The 17,637-nt window shown below is 42.5% G+C and overlaps 1 protein-coding gene across 9 annotated transcripts in view; it reads right to left on the bottom strand.

Moving 5' to 3' along the window:
- Positions 1-17,637, bottom strand: part of LOC135240535 (NACHT, LRR and PYD domains-containing protein 3-like) — a 169,044-nt gene that overhangs the window by 32,416 nt on the left and 118,991 nt on the right. For all 9 annotated transcript variants that reach the window (XM_064310127.1, XM_064310124.1, XM_064310125.1 and 6 more), the window contains one exon: positions 11,399-13,226. In XM_064310127.1, the coding sequence (XP_064166197.1) occupies positions 11,399-13,226 (1,828 nt within the window). The remainder of the gene's footprint in view (positions 1-11,398; positions 13,227-17,637) is intronic.

Raw genomic sequence — 17,637 nt, forward strand, 5'->3', positions numbered from 1 at the left:
CTATCACCTACCCTGCTAACCTTTATATTATTGTTATTTATCGCCCCCCGGGGCCCCTGGGAAGCTTCCTGGATGAGCTAGATACCCTGCTCAGCTCCTTCCCTGAGGACGGCACCCCGCTGATCCTCCTTGGAGATTTTAACATCCACCTAGAAGCCTCCCAGTCTGCTGCCTTCCTACCACTACTTCACTCCTTTGACCTCTCCCTACAACACTCTCCTCCAACCCACAAGGCAGGCAACCTCCTAGACCTGATCTTCCTGAGGACCTGCTCCAGCTCCAATCTTACGGTTACCCCCCTGCATACGTCTGACCATCATTTCATCTCCTTCTCCCTCCCCCTCTCTCCACACCCTCCCTCTCCCCCTCCCATCCCCACTGTCACTGTCCGCCGTAACCTCCGCTCCCTATCACCCTCTTCTCTTGCTCACAGAGTGACTGCTTCCCTCCCCACTCTTCAATCATTTTCCAAGCTCCCCACTAACTCTGCATCCTCCACCCTGACGTCATCTCTCTCCTCAGCACTCGACTCCCTATGCCCCTTCGTCCCTAGGCCAGCACGTTCATCCCCTCCCAGTCCATGGATGTCTGACATCCTGCGCACCTCCAGGGCCACCCTCCGCGCTGCTGAGAGGAAGTGGGCCAAATCCAGGGACCCATCTGACCTCTCAGCCTATCAGTCTCTCCTGAAAGAGTTCTCTTCTTCTGTCACTGCCGCTAAGGCAAAATTCTACCAAACCAAAATTCATAACTCCATTTCTAACCCTCGTCAACTTTTCTCTATTTTCTCTTCTCTCCTCAGCGTGCCACCTCCTCCACCCCAGTCTTCCTTCACTGCAGATGACTTTGCAGCATTCTTTGACGAAAAGATTGCAGACATCCGCAGCTCCTTTGCCCCCTTCTGCATCCTCCGCCCCCTCTGCGTCCTCCGCCCCCTCTGCGTCCTCCGCCCCCCCGCGTCCTCTGCCCCCTCTGCGTCCTCCGCCCCCTCTGCGTCCTCCGCCCCCTCTGCGTCCTCTGCCCCCTCTGCGTCCTCCGCCCCCTCTGCGTCCTCCGCCCCCTGTTTCTCCACATTTTCTCTCCTCTCAGACACTGAAGTCTCCCAGCTTCTGCTCACCCACCGCCCTACCACCTGCGCCCTCGACCCTATCCCCTCATCTCTCCTTCAAACAATCACACCAGACATCCTCCCTTTTGTTGCCTCCCTCGTGAACTCATCCCTATCTTCTGGATGTTTCCCCTCATCCTTCAAGAAGGCCCACATCACCCCGCTGCTGAAGAAACCCACACTGGATCCTTCAGTCATTCAGAACTACCGCCCAGTATCTCTCCTCCCTTTCCTATCCAAAACACTCGAACGTGCTGCATCTAACCAGCTCTCTGCTTTCTTCTCTGAGAACAACCTGCTTGATCCCCACCAGTCTGGTTTCAGGCCTGGCCACTCGACTGAGACTGCACTCCTCTCGGTCAGTGAGTCACTCCATGCCGCACGAGCAGCCTCCCTCTCCTCTGTCCTGATTCTTCTAGACCTCTCCGCTGCATTTGACACTGTGGACCACTCTACCCTCCTGTCCTCCCTGGCAGCATCAGGGATCCGCGGCACAGTCCTTGACTGGATTGAGTCCTACCTCTCTGACCGCTCCTTCCAGGTTGCCTGGGCGGGTAAGGTATCACCACCCCGTCCCCTCACCACCGGAGTTCCCCAGGGCTCAGTTCTTGGTCCCCTTCTCTTCTCCATATACACCAGATCCCTTGGCCCTGTAATATCTGCCCATGGCTTGTCCTATCATTCCTATGCCGACGACACGCAACTCTTTCTCTCCTTCTCCCCATCGGACACACAGGTCCCTGCCCGCATCTCCGCTTGCCTGAGGGACATACAGAGCTGGATGGACAATCACCACCTGAAGCTCAACCCGGGAAAGACGGAGCTAATCTTTATTCCTGCTCTATCCTCTCCCTCCTCGACTTTTCCATTTCCTTAGGGGACACCGTAGTGACATCATCACCCTGCGCCAAGAATCTCGGAGTGATGATGGACAACAGGCTGTCCCTCTCCAACAACATTGCAGCAGTAACCCGGGCATGCAGATTTTTCCTATACAACATCCGCAGAATCCGCCCCTTTCTCACCACCTACTCAACCCAGCTCCTGGTCCAAGCAATGGTTCTATCCCGCCTGGACTACTGCAACTCTCTTCTGGCTGGACTACCGGCATCTGCCACCAGACCCCTGCAGCTCATCCAGAATGCTGCGGCTCGTCTGGTCTTCAACCTCCCCAGACACTCCCACGTAACTCCCCTGCTCACTACCCTCCACTGGCTGCCTGTTATAGCTCGCATCAAATTCAAAACATTGGTTCTAGCATACCAGGCAGTCAAGGGATCAGCCCCAGCATACCTTCACAAGATTTTCAAACCCTACATGCCAACCAGATCCCTCCGTTCTGCTACCTCAGGACGCCTAGCACCTCCCCCTCTTCGCACCTGCACTTCCAGAACACGTCTCCTGTCTGTTCTGGCCCACGATGGTGGAATGACCTCCCTGTGGAGGTCAGAACAGCTGAGACTGTGACCCATTTCAAACGACGACTGAAGACCCACCTCTTCAGGCTGCACCTCTCCCCATCCCTCCCTTCCCCCCTGTAAATGACTAAACTTAGGGGTGTAACTAGGCAGCTGCTTAATAGGTGACTTAGTTGATGCGCCAGTCTTAACGACTACTTGTATTTTTATTTATTTTTATTTTTCCATAGATTGCGTTGTTGCCGTTCTCGTTGTTAGTGTTAATCAGTTTAACCACCAGGGTCCAAGTTGAACTATGCGGTTGTTCCCTGTACTTGGACCGGTACTTCTCTCTAGGGATTTCGTCATACTTGTTCCTGGTTATGGTTATACACTTTGTTGTACGTCGCTCTGGATAAGAGCGTCTGCCAAATGCCTGTAATGTAATGTAATGTAATGTAATTCCATTGACTGTCCAGTAAAGCATGCCGTAAATATAGGAAAAGGATTAAAGTATCAGAAAGGCTTTCAGAGGCACACACACACACACACACACACACACAGCAGCCCTGTTCCTCTTATGGTTTGCACCACCAAGGTGCCATTTGTTTTCCTGCACACAATAATGTCTGCTCATCCTAACCAAGGGAATGGACAGTTCTCCACAGCCCAACTAAAGCTCTTGTTTGTTCTGCAACAAGGACATTAAATTCCCCCTTCAGGACCTTCAATATGACATCACATGTCTCCTCACTCATTGAGTGATGTCCACCTCCCATACATAAGAACCAAAGGGTACATGACAGGATATTAGTGACTTAAAATCATTCTTCTGTATCGTTTGTTCGACGTTTGTCAACATGAGGACTAGAGTTGTGGCTATGATAGTCAAGGAAGCTGTTATGAGGCTGAGAAATAAGAAAAAAACTGTTGGAGACATAGGCCACCCTAGGCTCACCAAAATCAACTGTTTGGAACATCATTAAGAAGAAAGACAGCACCGGTGAGCTCGATAATTGCAAATGGCTTGGTAGTCCAAAAAAGACCTCCTCAGTTGATGACTGAAGAATTCTCACCATAATGAAGAAAAAACCCCAAACACCTGTCCGACAAATCAGAAACACTCAACATAATACACGCATGGATGTGTCAGTACTTCCTGTCTGCAGAAGACTTCACAAACAGAATGACAGAAGCTACACTGCAAGATGCAAACCACTAGTCAGCATTAGCATAACACAACTCTGTCTACCATCAACATCATCTAAATACATATTGAACATATTAATGATCACCAAGAAAACTATCCTCCTAAATTGAAAATCTAGGAATTCATTAAGTATCACACAATGGCAAAACCTTCTCACTGAACACATATCAATGGAACAAACATAACTGTCTCACTTAAAAATCTAAGTGACTTCACCACTATGACATTTAAATATTGTAATTGTATAAATAAAGCTGTCCTCCATCAAGTGGGGGAGTTGGTGGTCCAATTGAAAAATAATATGAAAAATAAATGAATAATTAATTAACACTGAAAAAAGTGTTATAGCAGTGAAGACATATTGCAACACCCATGCAGCCAACAACTCACATCACCTTTTAGCACTAAGAAGCTAAATAGTCATCACCATGAATGAGTGTTTATAGCAGGTAAGCCTGCACTGAGGGACTTGAATATTTTACCAGAAGGTAGAAGTAGGAATTTAGGGTAAAACATGTGAGTGGGGTCAGACACTATTTTCTGTTCCTGCATGATAACAGACTCCTCAATTATCGTCTGAAGAGATGGGTGTTCCTCAACCCCCATAATATTCATAGCAATCTGCACCAGATGAACCATCAGACAGTTCATTAGTACAGTCAAGTTACCAAACCATTGGTACCTGTGCCACTGTGGCTCTTTCACCTTTGCAATCACGCCTGTATTGTAATAATCTGGGAATTAAGCAACAAACCGATTAAAACAGACTGAAAAAAAAATGATAGACCTATTTTTCTTGAATTATACATAATAATAAAGAATAATCCACCATCTGTATGTCCTGTCTCGACTGCTGTTGCAGGCGGGACCAGCTTTTCTATGCACATCCGGCCATGTAATAAAAAACAAAAAGCTATCTAGTAAACATTAGGCTTACGTTGTAGGCTACAGTGTGGGCAGTCCCCATATTGAGAGAACCATATAAAATACTGCGAGCTAGCCTGCTAACGACCGAGATCTGAGACTCGGGGGACTTCCTGATTGCCTTTGCAATCCCACAGCACACTCAGAATTACGCGAGCCGGCTGGAGTTAGCAAGGTTTGTTATGAATTAGCGGTAGCTAGCTCCCTATGGTACTACATCAGAATATTTTGATGTTTAATGTTAGTAATTTTTATTTACCTTCTAACTTAGGCTACAAACTTACAGATGGATGGAAATAGAACTTAACTGCATCTATGGTAGTCATGGAAAGGTCAGAGTTCAGGAAAGTTCCCGGATGTGCTGCGATGTAGCCACGAATGGCAAGTACATGGCTGTTCGTAGGAAAACCTCTAAAATGTAGATCTTACTAAACATTTTTCAAAAAGTCTCGTGGGTGTTTGGGGCCCCACTGCTCCTCGGGGCCCATTTCATTTGAAACTGTTGAAACTGCCATGGCACGTCCCTGGCCACAGCATTTAGTCTCTACTCACATATTTCACACTCCACATACTGTTGGACATACTTACACACCACATACTTACATCGGAGAAATGCTATAAGCTACGGGTAGTCAACTCTCTTATTTGCATGGTGCAAAAAACCGTGAACAAAAGAGGCCATCAGTATATTATTTCCCAAAGACGATCACACATCGCAGAGTGGGGTTGTCAGACCTTCCCCTAAATGTATGTAGGGGATTTAAACATTCATGAGGGAAATCCCGCTGCAGTTATGCACGGCACGGCATTCAGTAGAATTACAGGTCATAAAATTAGGACAGGCACTGACTAAGAAGATAAAGAGTGTAAAACCTTTCAGCAAGGTGAGGATTATCTGGACTATGTTTAATTATCTGAACCCAGTTGTTTTAACTATTAACACCCTCATTTGGCATCTGGCACTCTGAATACCGAACACAATGTATCAACAGTTAAAACACCTCACTTATCCAACATGTAAAATATATTTATTTGATTTAATTTGATAATTATTATCAAACATACCAAATCTAAAGACAAGGTTCAAACAATTAACAAAGGTTATAGACATGGACAGTCACACAAGGAATTATTGAGAGAAGATACAAAACCACAGCATGTTTGTCCCAAAGTAATCTAAAGATGTGCCAAGACCTAAATTTAAAAACAAAAAGGCAGCAGAATATTTAAAAAAAACCAGAGATGTAGACACCAGACCTAGATGCTAGAATGCAAGAAAGCCACATATTTTATCTAGTGAAAGGGGGGAGGGGAATGGGCACCCCCTCTGACATACACACACACACACACACACACATGCAGACCTACACTTACACACAGACACACACAGACACACACACGCAGACCCATACTCACACACAGACACACACATTCACACCTCCAATGGCTACCCCTAAGTTCCTGCTCTGTCTTATCGCCAGGCTATCCTAGCTAGCTGTTTTACAACTTATTTGATCCACTATATAACATCTGCATGGATAAAGCTACAAATTCATAAGAAATTGTCCCACACTGCTAATTAATGTGTTTTTAAAAAAAATAAAAAATTAGCCTATCGATTATATTGTTGTAATCCGCTAATTGCAAATTATTCAGTCATCAACCTCGTGCCACTTATTTGTGAGCCAACCCCTTAATGCTAATTGACTGAATTGCACAGAAAGATGCCCTATACTGGCTATTCATTTCTAAATTGGATAAATGTTTCGGAAAGTCCTGTGAATCGCATAATAACATAGGCCTGTGCTAGGTTCATGTAGGAATTCACATCCAAAGCACAGTAGGTGAAATTACTTTCACTATGAACTAGTGTCTGAAGTTGGAATCAGTCACTGCATGACTCACTCGTTCACTAGGAACTGAAGTCAGTGAACAAGAGTCTGAAGTTGGAATCAGTCGCTGCATGACTCTCGTTCTCCTTTGTGGAAGTCCATCCATCTATTATCTATACCCGCTTATCCTGGTCAGGGTCACAAGGCGAGAGGCAGGAATACACCCTGGACAGGTCGCCAATCTATCACAAGGCATACACAACATTCACTCACCATTCACACACACTCAGAGTACCCGGAGGAAACCCACATGAACACGGGAGAACATGCAAGCTTCACACAGAAAGGCCCAGGCCGGGATTCAAACCCAGGACCTTCTTGCTGAGGCAATGGTGCTACCAGCAGAACAAAATGTCATTTTATTCACAATCCTTTCAGAAACACCACAATCCTGCAGTACACACGTGTGTGATGAAGGAGTAAAACTCACCTTCATCAAAAGGTCAGGGTGTGAAAGAGAGTGGGGTAAAGGTATGGATTTCATTAGAGTTCATAGCGGTAAAATGGAGGTGGATGAAGACTGCAATGTGTGACAGGCCTGAAACATTTTACTATGCAGGTCAATGTTTTACCATATCAATCAGACAGTCTGTATCCAGTTCTCATCGGTGACCTATTACTACAGACACAGGGATTGTTTGACATTAGTACTCTCTTTTATTGATCTATTATCCCCCGTAGTTTATGTTTTAAAAAGATTACTTTCAGAAAGGTCCTGAAAATGAATGGGAGTGAACTGGGAGCTGGACAAGCAGGAGGAACGGCGATGCTGTTAACGGTTAACAAGGACAGCTTATGTTGCTAGTATTCACGCTATCCAAATACAATGGGGTAATCTCCACAAAATTACTTGTGAAATATCCCTTTAATTATCTTCGTACCTAATTCATTTCATTTGAGGATTGCGGGTATGCATCACAAGTTCTTTGTGTGTTCCTTTTCTTTATCTGCCTAGTGATTTTGGTCCATGCCCTCTCTCCTCTTCATTTAACTGTTTTCATTACAAATGGCTAACTTAACTGTTCACTCCCAGTACAGTTTATTGATGCTGTTGACCAATATATAAAATATGTCAATTTCTTCAAAAACAAAGACCCTTGCAGGCAAGACTCGCCCCGAAAGGGACATAATAAGGAATCCTGTATCATGCTAACAGCCAGTTAGAAAAACACAGACAATATTTTGAGACACAGCTCTCCCGGATCAAGGACGAAACCCGGTCCATACGAGCTGAAATCTCTCAATATTCGCTCGGCATGAAAGAGCTACAGGCTGAATTTGCCGGTTTGAAAGCCAAAGTTAAACTAGCTGAAACCGCTGCCTCGCTGCACCCAGCCAAACAGGATCAGCTTGAGGCTAAAATGGCGGAGCTGGAGGATAGGAGCAGGTGATGCAACCTTCTCATTGTTAACCTACTGGAGAATTCTGAAGGATCAGACCCGGTTGGTTTTCTTACCAATTCCGTCAAAGAGTGGTTCCCCTCTCTGGCTGACAGGACTGTAGAAGTAATGAGGGCTCACCGTTTCTATGGCAGCTGATCAAAAACAGCATACAGGCCTGGAACATTGATTATTAATCTGCTGGGGTACACGGATCGACAGCATATTTCGCAAGCTGCCAGGAAATCACCAGTGAAGTTTAACAAGATAGTCATTAGTTTTTATCCAGACTTCAGCGATTACACAGCACAGCGGCAGAGCCTTCTCTTCTCTGCTGGCAGTAACCTGTGATCGCGGTCTCCAGACGTTCCTAATATACCCAGCCACGCTCAAGCTCACTCACGATGATGTACAACACCTTTTCAAGTCTCTGGCTGAGGCAAGTAAGTTCATTAAATGTCTTTCCTGCTAGAGCTGCTCCAGTCAACTGTAAGAGCTGGTATAGTGAAGAGTTCCAAACTACCTCTGGAAACAACGTCTGTTATTATGGATTCTCTGAGATAAGCTGCAGAATTAACTCGAGATCAGGCACTGGGGTTTGAGGCTAATTTAACAGTTCCTCGAGAAGACTTCACTCTGGCGTCCATTATATCCTAAAATTCCTCTACCTTCCTATTTTCACTCTATCTACAGGCACTATGCTCGAGATTCTGGGTCAGCAGAATAAAGCAATGACCAGGATGGTGCTACTGGCCTTTAAACATGGAGCATTTACTGCCTGGTTTAGTCTCCCAATACAGAAACACAAACATTTAATTAATAACCAAACGTATCCCTCTCAAACCAAACTTAACATAATTGTAATCATAACATTGAAAAGAAGTTTTATCTTGCAAAGTGGTTTAAAACGAAAATAAAGGGGGATAGATAAGTCTCTCCTTTATTCTTTTCTAATTATTCATTAATTAATTGTGCATTGACCAGGAATAGAAGGAATGGGATTCAAACACCATTTGTTCTTAATTTACTATTAAAACCTACAATTAAAGCAAGGATTGTTTTTTCTTCACAAACAGTTTGGCAAACACAGCCATAACTAGAACTTCACCAAACTGAGTTTGCGAAGAAAAGGTGTAAAGTGCATTTACTAGTCCAAGTCCAAGTTAAAGACAAATGTTGATTGAAAAATTGGCTATAAAGTGTTGACTTTTTAAGCAAACATGAGCCTTTGGTCTTGTCTCAGCTTTGTCTTTCTTCTCAGCTGTGTGTCTTTGGCTTTGATCAGTTTTAATGTGGGAGAGACAAGCTGTGGTTTTGTTTTGTCTTTCATTCGTTTCTTTCATGATTATCTTTTACTTCATTTCTTCATTTTTTTTTTCTCTGTCTTTAATGGATTTCTATAAGTCCAAACTGGTGAGCTTGGCCTTCCTCCTTATCCTCCCCCCTGCCATCCTGCCAGGGAGAAATCGGCTATGATGCCATGCTGCCCAGGACCCTGAAAGCAACCGATCGATAAAAACCAAACTATTATATCCGATATAAAGTTTTGTTTGTGTAACGCTGAAAACTAAGAGGTCACCGTGTGCTTATTCAGTATTCATGCTATATGACTGGACACTGACAATCATTAATTTTGTTAAATCGTACGATAAGCATATGTATTAACCATGTGCCAATCAGATGTAGAATTATGTATGTTATTGTTAACCACTTTTTGCTAAAAAAAAAAAAAAAAAAATCCATCTTGTTGTGTGTAGGTTCCAGACTCTTTCTGCAGAAATAAGTCCTATTTCTTACATGGATATACCTCATCATGCTAGTTATTCTAAGGGTAGAATTTTCTCTGCCCAACACTATGAACTATTACAATCGTTATGAGGACCTCTACAAACCAATGAAGATGAAACTAAATAGTTTTGATTAATTATTTTGTTAATATTTAAACGAACGTGTATTTTCTGTTCACATGTCAGTGCTAAGAGGTATAATAAATGGTTGCGTTCCCATGAACAGTTCCGCAGTGAGAATATTCCCAGTCTGGCCAGGAGCAGGAGGCAGCTGGCAGAGACAGCCTCCAGTCGGCCTCTCCATCCTGCTGCTGCCGCTACTGTTTCAGCTAGGCAGGCATCATGCTTGTGCACCAGAGGACAGGAATTGGACAAGACATTTTGTCTGGATTTACTAAATTTTTTTTTTTACAGTGTTTCACACCACTATTTAAAATAAACCAAAAATTCTCTACTTCAACTAAGTGTCATTCATTTCAGACACGCACTTGATAAGATGAATGAACACTCACTAGTGAAACGGCTCCACAGCCAACCAGTCCCTGCTCTCTCGTGCACTCTGTGCTCTGTAATCTCTGTAGCGATCGTCACATGCGACTCTGCTTCTCTCCGTATGAAAGTCCTGTAATGTGTCCTCTGTGAGGTCTATGTCACATCCATGGCATATGGCTATGTAGTGTAGAACACAGCACACCACAAAGAATGCACTGACTTTCTGAGGGCTGTACAGTAATGTACCACCCAATCCATACAAATTTCTAAAATGCATTTTCAACATTCCGAAGGTCCATTCAATCATTGACCTAGCCCAGCCAAACACATGATTTAAAGCAAGTTTCCAGTGCATTCTGGGCTCATTGTAAACAATTTCTGAGGGGTGTAATGCCGGTCTCCCACCTATCTCATTCAAGTAGCTTACACAATTAACTCCACTGCCTAAATAGCCAGCATTGGACTGAATAACAATACAACTTTTCTTTAAAATAGTTAAATTAAAATAAATAAAATATTTCTTGTATCTGTGTTATGTGTGTATGGATTCACATGTGTGGCACAGTTATAATGCCCAAATAGCACAAGTTAAATCCTGGTATGGGTCGGTTTGACTGCAAACGCATTACTCAACACCAAACTCACATAGTGAAAGTTTCTATTGACACATCCCTGATTGCACCAACAAACCCATGTTGACACAAGCAGATTAACCACAGACCATAAAACTAACAACCATGGTGAAATTGAAAAATATGACACTAGCAATTCCAAGTGTGTTTGTGCCTATGCTGTCATCAAAATAGGGCCCCTTTTCTTAATATTGTAACTTAATATAGCATCTCTTCGTTTTAATCTGCTTGAATTATATATTCTGACAAAGGTTGATCCATCAGATTACTCTGCCTATCAATTAACTCCTTATTTATTTCATAATTGGTATCATTGCAAATAATTAGTAAATGTATTAAATTAGCAAATAATAATAGTAAATTAAATAAAATATATGGTAAGTGCTGAGGTTTTGCATTTGATGCTGCTTATGTTCTGGATATAAGACATTAAATGAGGGCACGAGTTAAAACATCTTGATTCAGAAATCTTTTTTTTAACCAAATTTTCTTTTGCCCTGCACTTTTTTCTCACTAGAAATAGAAAGTGTGAAAATGCACTGTCAATCATCTACATTATTAATGACATAATACTCACATGGCCTTCCTGCAGTTCCTGATTACTGGTAGCAGTCTCTGATGACATGCCGCTGATGTGTTGTAGGTCTTCAAGTCAAACTCATCCAGGGCCTCCTCTGACACTAGTAACACAAAGGCCAGAGCTGAACACTGGCCTGGTTTCAGCTTTTTATCAGAAAGTTTTCCTGATCTGAAGGAATTCTGGATTTCCTCTACTAGAGAGCTGTCATTCAGTTCGTTTAGACAGTGGAACAGATTGATGATCCTCTCTGCTGAAGATTCCTCTCTGATCCTCTCCTTAATGTACCGGACTGTTTTCTTAATGCTCCGTGATCTGCCTTCTGTCTGTGCCTGTAGGTCTGGTACAGCTGATCTGCTTCCTGTCTGTGTCAGTGGTCCTCTGAAGAGCATCTGAATGGAGTCCAGGGAGAGGCCAAGAAGGAACCGGAGGAAAAGGTCCAGGTGTCCATTCTCACTCTCTAAGGCCTGATCCACTGCACTCCTGTGTAACTCAGACAGCTGCACTCTGCCACTGTGAGGTTTTGATTTTTCTGCTCTGAGTACATTTCTGTTCTCATTTACACATGATTGAAATACAAACAAGGCAGCCAGATACTCCTGAATGCTCAGATGCACAAAGCAGTAGACCTTCTCCTGATACAATCCAATGTCCTCTTTAAAGATCTCTGTACACACTCCAGAGTACACTGAAGCTTCGCTGACATCAATGCCACTCTCTCTCAGGTCCTCTTCATAGAATATCAGATTGCCCTTTTCCAGCTGTTGAAAAGCCAGCTGCCCCAGTTTCAGGATGATTTCTGCATCTGATGCTGACATCTTCTTTGGGTCTGTCTCATCAGTGCCATGATACTTCTTATTCTTCGCATTAGTCTGAATGAGCAGGAAGAGTGTGTACATTTCAGTCAGAGTTTTGGGCAGATCTCTACTCCATATTTTATCCAACATTGTCCCCAGAACAGTAGCAGAAATCCTGCAGAAGACTGGTATGTGACACATGATGTAGAGACTCCGGGATGACTTTATGTGTGAGATAATTCTGCTGGCCTTGTTCTGATCTCTGATTCTCTTCCTGAAGTACTCCTCCTTCTGTGGGTCACTGAACCCTCGTACCTCTGTCACCTGGTGGACACACTCAGGAGGGATCTGATTGGCTGCTGCTGGTCGGGAGGTGATCCAGAGGAGAGCAGAGGGAAGCAGATTCCCCTTAATGAGGTTGGTCAGCAGCACATCCACTGATGACGACTCAGTCATATCAAAGCAGTCCTTATTGCTTTGGAAATCTAGAGGAAGTCTACATTCATCCAGACCATCGAAGATAAACACCACTTTGACTTCATCAACTTCAACACTTTTGATCTCTTTCAGTTGTGGAAAGTAGTGCTGCAGAAGTTGCATCAGACTGAATGCTCTTTCCTTCTTCAAATTCAGATCTCGGAAAGGAAGAGTGAAGATGAAATCAACGTCCTGATTGGCTTTTCCTTCTGCCCAGTCCAGAATGAACTTCTGCACAGAGACGGTTTTCCCAATGCCAGCGATGCCCTTTGTAAGAACAGTTCTGATGGGTTTCTCTTGTCCAGGTAAAGGCTTAAAAATGTCATTGCAGAGAATTGCAGTCTCCTGTGTGGTTTGTCTCTTGAATGTCTCAATCTGTCTGACCTCGTGTTCATTATTGACCCCCCCACTTCCCCCCTCTGTGATGTAGAGCTCTGTATAGATCTCATTCAGAAGGGTTGGGTTGTTCTGCTTCGCTAAACCTTCAAATATGCATTCAAACTTCCTCTTCAGATGAGTTTTCAGTGCCTGCTGGGCTCTTTTTATGGATTCATCTGGAAAGAAATATGATAAATAATTGTTTAAAATAAGATTAAAATTTCCCTTTCAATAACATATTTTAAGAAGAAACTATCAATAAAAATATTAAGGCCTTCAGTTTTCACAGTATTTCACAAATACAGTATCATAGTGTTACATACTTCTATCAGTATATTACACACCCCACACAGTGATACACGCCTTTATCACAGTGTGCAACACACCCCTCACACAGTATTACATACATTCCATCCTTGAAATTGAATTTCTTGCTGACAAGCATTTTTTTAGATTCCGCGTTCCCAACCTACTGCCAGTGTGTGATGATGTGTAGCTATCCCTCCAGCAAGAGTGACTAGCTACATGGAAGAGGGAAGCTAATTTTTGGAATAGTATTAAAGAAAACCGATGTTATTTTCTGGAAAGTTAACGCTTTATATGTTGCTATTTGATTATAGCTGAAGCATTTCTGACACTTAACATGAAAAATTAACTGTTTCATGAAAAATTGGCAAAATGGGATTGACCAGGGTCTTACACAGGTTTTACATTGCAGACTTATAATATGACAAGAGAGTTAGGGATCGAATCCATAAAAATACTTGAATGGCGACTACGCTGACCACTATCCTAAAGTATGGTACCCGATGCCAGACCACTATTAGCTGGGGCTTTATTTTTCCCAAATATCGTACGAATGATATCTCAAAGCCACAGAGCTAAGCGTTCCTCTAAAGATGGCCAGTCACCCCGAAATACAACGCAGTGTGACATCAAGTACAATTGATGGATGCTGTCTCTGAGGAAAAAACATAGAGAAAAAGTTACACTCTGCTGCCTCCTACTGTCAGAACCCCGCAAGTAGCCTATTTCCCTCTGGCTGGCAGAACCTCTGCCATAGAGGCAAATGCATCAAATGAAACCCTAAATCACTGTATTGAAAATGCAGGTGCCAGACCAGGTAACATTAAACGTAGGTTAATAAGACATAGGAAAAATGTTATCATGAATCAAAACATAGTTACTCATTCTTACAAACTGCATGAACTCCACCACCCCTACCTAAGGGACAGTGAAGTCAATTAAAGTGAAATGCTTATATGATTAAAAAATTGTTTCTCATCTTGATTATTAACTACTGTATTCAATGAACCCCTACACAATGTTAGGCTAAATGTATTGTTATTTTTTGTGTGTTAATATTTTTCTTTCCTCTTTAGCTGTATGTTTGATTTGCATAAGCTTAGGTAATTAAAAGAAAAAACCGAAAAGCATCCATGGGTGGAATACATGTCCAGCCATTATGCTTTATTCAAACCTCCCCAAGTTGTATTTTACAAGCTCCTGCACATGAGCTGGGGGCAGTCTGCGATGGGGAGATATAACATCCCTTGCTATATTTAAAGTTGCTTGAAACACTCGTTGGGGGGCAGGTCAGATATTTTAGAGTCACATGAGCCAGTGCTGGGCGTGTCATTAGCCAACAACTTGTAATGTTTTAACTCTAGTAAGCCTGCGTGCTACCGCTTACAAAACCGTACATTGCAAATTTTCTTGAGTACACAACTGAATCAATTTTAACATTTGTATTTCTAAATTTTAGCGGTTTTGTTATATAGGGAAAATGTATCGAGGCATATTACAGGAACACTGAGAAAAGCGCTAAAATGTGCATGACAAGACAAAACTGAAAAAGTAGTTAATGAAATTCAAAGTGTAATATGCACCGTCACTCTCCTCTTATCAATTCGTCAGAGAACACGCAGCTTTGGTGGTTTGCTGGAACCGCACACACACAAATCGGTTATATTTCACTCAGTTGTCATGTAGCTATTCTATTCAGTTTATTCAAAGTCTCAGTTTCAGAGAAAACACAAAAATATATCGATGGCATTACCTCCATGGATTTCTAAGCCTATTATTTTTATGACTACAGCGTCCACAATTGTTCATCCCCACCCTAAAGGCTTTATCAACTTCATCACAGTTGCAGTGAATGAATTCTGCATGATTGTAAGTGTGAAAGTACTTTCAACAGCACTTTATTGGGAAATTCTTATCAAAGCAAAGGTCATTCAGTTGTTCAATAGGGTGCAGAGTAGACAACGACATGTTCGCACCAGGGTAAACGCACCTGTTGTTGTCTACTGTCTAGTGGGGGGCTTTGTGAAGAAAATGGCACAGACTGCCTGTATTTCTTTACTGAGTCGATTTTTATTTTATTTTAAAAACGCAGTTATTTAAGCACAAATATTTAGGAAAGTCATGGAAGGAGGAGGATATAGGCATTTATGTTATAGGCGCTGGAGTCATTTTAATTATAAAGTCCCCAGTGCATGATTGACACGCTCTGGTCTATCTTTAAAGGAAACTCTCACTGCAGGTGTGTGTGTGTGTCTAACTGAGAAACGTGGCGCTGACTTGTGAGCAAATCGCATGAAAGAGATGGGAAAATAGATATGAATCTGAATAATATTTGCCAAATTCGAGAGGAGCAAACATTCGGGGAGAATGCATTATTCGAGCGTTGCCAAATGTGGTATTTGTATTCGCCACCATCCCTAAGTGACTTTGAAAAAGGGTTCCTTATTGGGGCACCGATGGCAGAAGCATCAGTCACATAGACTGCTCAACTGCCAACTGTTTCAATAGGAACAGTGACCAAAGTGATATCTGCATTTAGATCCATGGGAAAGACATCAGTAAATAGGGTCAGAAATTGAGGTCGAAAGCGCAAATTCAATGACTGTGATGGTTGTGCATTAGTGCGTATGGATAAACAGAAGAGAAACTCTTCCTCAGGTGACTGAGAATGTCAATGCAGGATGTGATCACACTGCCAGCAACAGTTTGTCAACAACTACATAAGCCGGGTTTCCATCGCAGGACCTTTCCCCAGGAACTAGGAACCTCTTGAGGAACTTAGTGCATTTCCATCGCAGGGACCAGGGTATAAATTAAGTTCCGGGGACTTATATTTTACCCCAAAAAAAGTCCCTGCTCGGGGGGTAGTACTTTCCAAAAGTACCAGAACTTTTGGGGTGGGGCGCAAGCGCTGAATATTTCTGATTGGCCGACTACTCGCAGTATTTTATGTCTACCGCCATTTTTAAAAGTCTGCAGCCGCAAACCAATTTATTTTCATAATAATAACTTGAATTCAAACTTGTATGTTATGCGGTGCAGTAGCCGACTTTTGGTTATAGCCAGCCAACATCTTGGAACAGATGAGAAATTAAGATTGAGGATTATAACGTGTGCTCTTCTGTTCTTTTCTTGCTTTTGTATTCGTTTTATAAAATGTTAAGCATTCGTGCTGGGACAGCATATTACGTACCAAAACATTCAAACGGTTTAATTCGGTTGCTGAATATTTTCTTCTGGATTTTCTTTGTTAGCCCGTTATAATTGACTCAAAACGTTTGATACAGTTATGTGAGGTATGCGGCAGTTCTGCATAATTTACATTGTTGATACAGTAAAAGCACACTGGAAATCACCTTCCGCACTTTTTGTCAGGGTGAAATAACAGGTTAATTCTAGTAATCGTCCCTTTTGCTTTTTCAGACTGCCATAATTTTACTCTGCGATTCTTCAATTCCACAAAAAGATCAGGAAGATTATGGACTAATTTATGGTGCATGGTTCGCATCTGGAGGGCACACTTCGCTGCTCCGCTAGCAGTAACTTTGAAGGAAAGCAAACGGTGGCTGTACCACTGCAATATTAATTTAAATTTTCACGCAAGTCCGGGTTTTCATTCTATTTATTCTTGTCATTTTGCGATTAGCCTATATGGAATTGACGATGAGAGTTGAAGTAATCAATTCAACAGCAAATTGTTTACGACGTGTGCATGTTTTCTGCTGTTGTTACCAGTTATTTGTGGATTGTGAATACATTCTGTCACCTCGGATGTCAAGACATGAAAGTGAATGTTCGCATAAAAACATAATGAATGTGTTTGAGAGGATATATAAAACAGTTACAATCTGACTATTGGCTTGTTATATCCTATTTGTTGCATAACAACGGAATAGTATTAAAGAAAACCGATGTTATTTTCTGGAAAGTTAACGCTTTATATGTTGCTATTTGATTATAGCTGAAGCATTTCTGACACTTAACATGAAAAATTAACTGTTTCATGAAAAATTGGCAAAATGGGATTGACCAGGGTCTTACACAGGTTTTACATTGCAGACTTATAATATGACAAGAGAGTTAGGGATCGAATCCATAAAAATACTTGAATGGCGACTACGCTGACCACTATCCTAAAGTATGGTACCCGATGCCAGACCACTATTAGCTGGGGCTTTATTTTTCCCAAATATCGTACGAATGATATCTCAAAGCCACAGAGCTAAGCGTTCCTCTAAAGATGGCCAGTCACCCCGAAATACAACGCAGTGTGACATCAAG

Source organism: Anguilla rostrata, chromosome 15 (assembly GCF_018555375.3).
Source record: "Anguilla rostrata isolate EN2019 chromosome 15, ASM1855537v3, whole genome shotgun sequence".
Classification (NCBI taxonomy): Eukaryota; Metazoa; Chordata; class Actinopteri; order Anguilliformes; family Anguillidae; genus Anguilla; species Anguilla rostrata.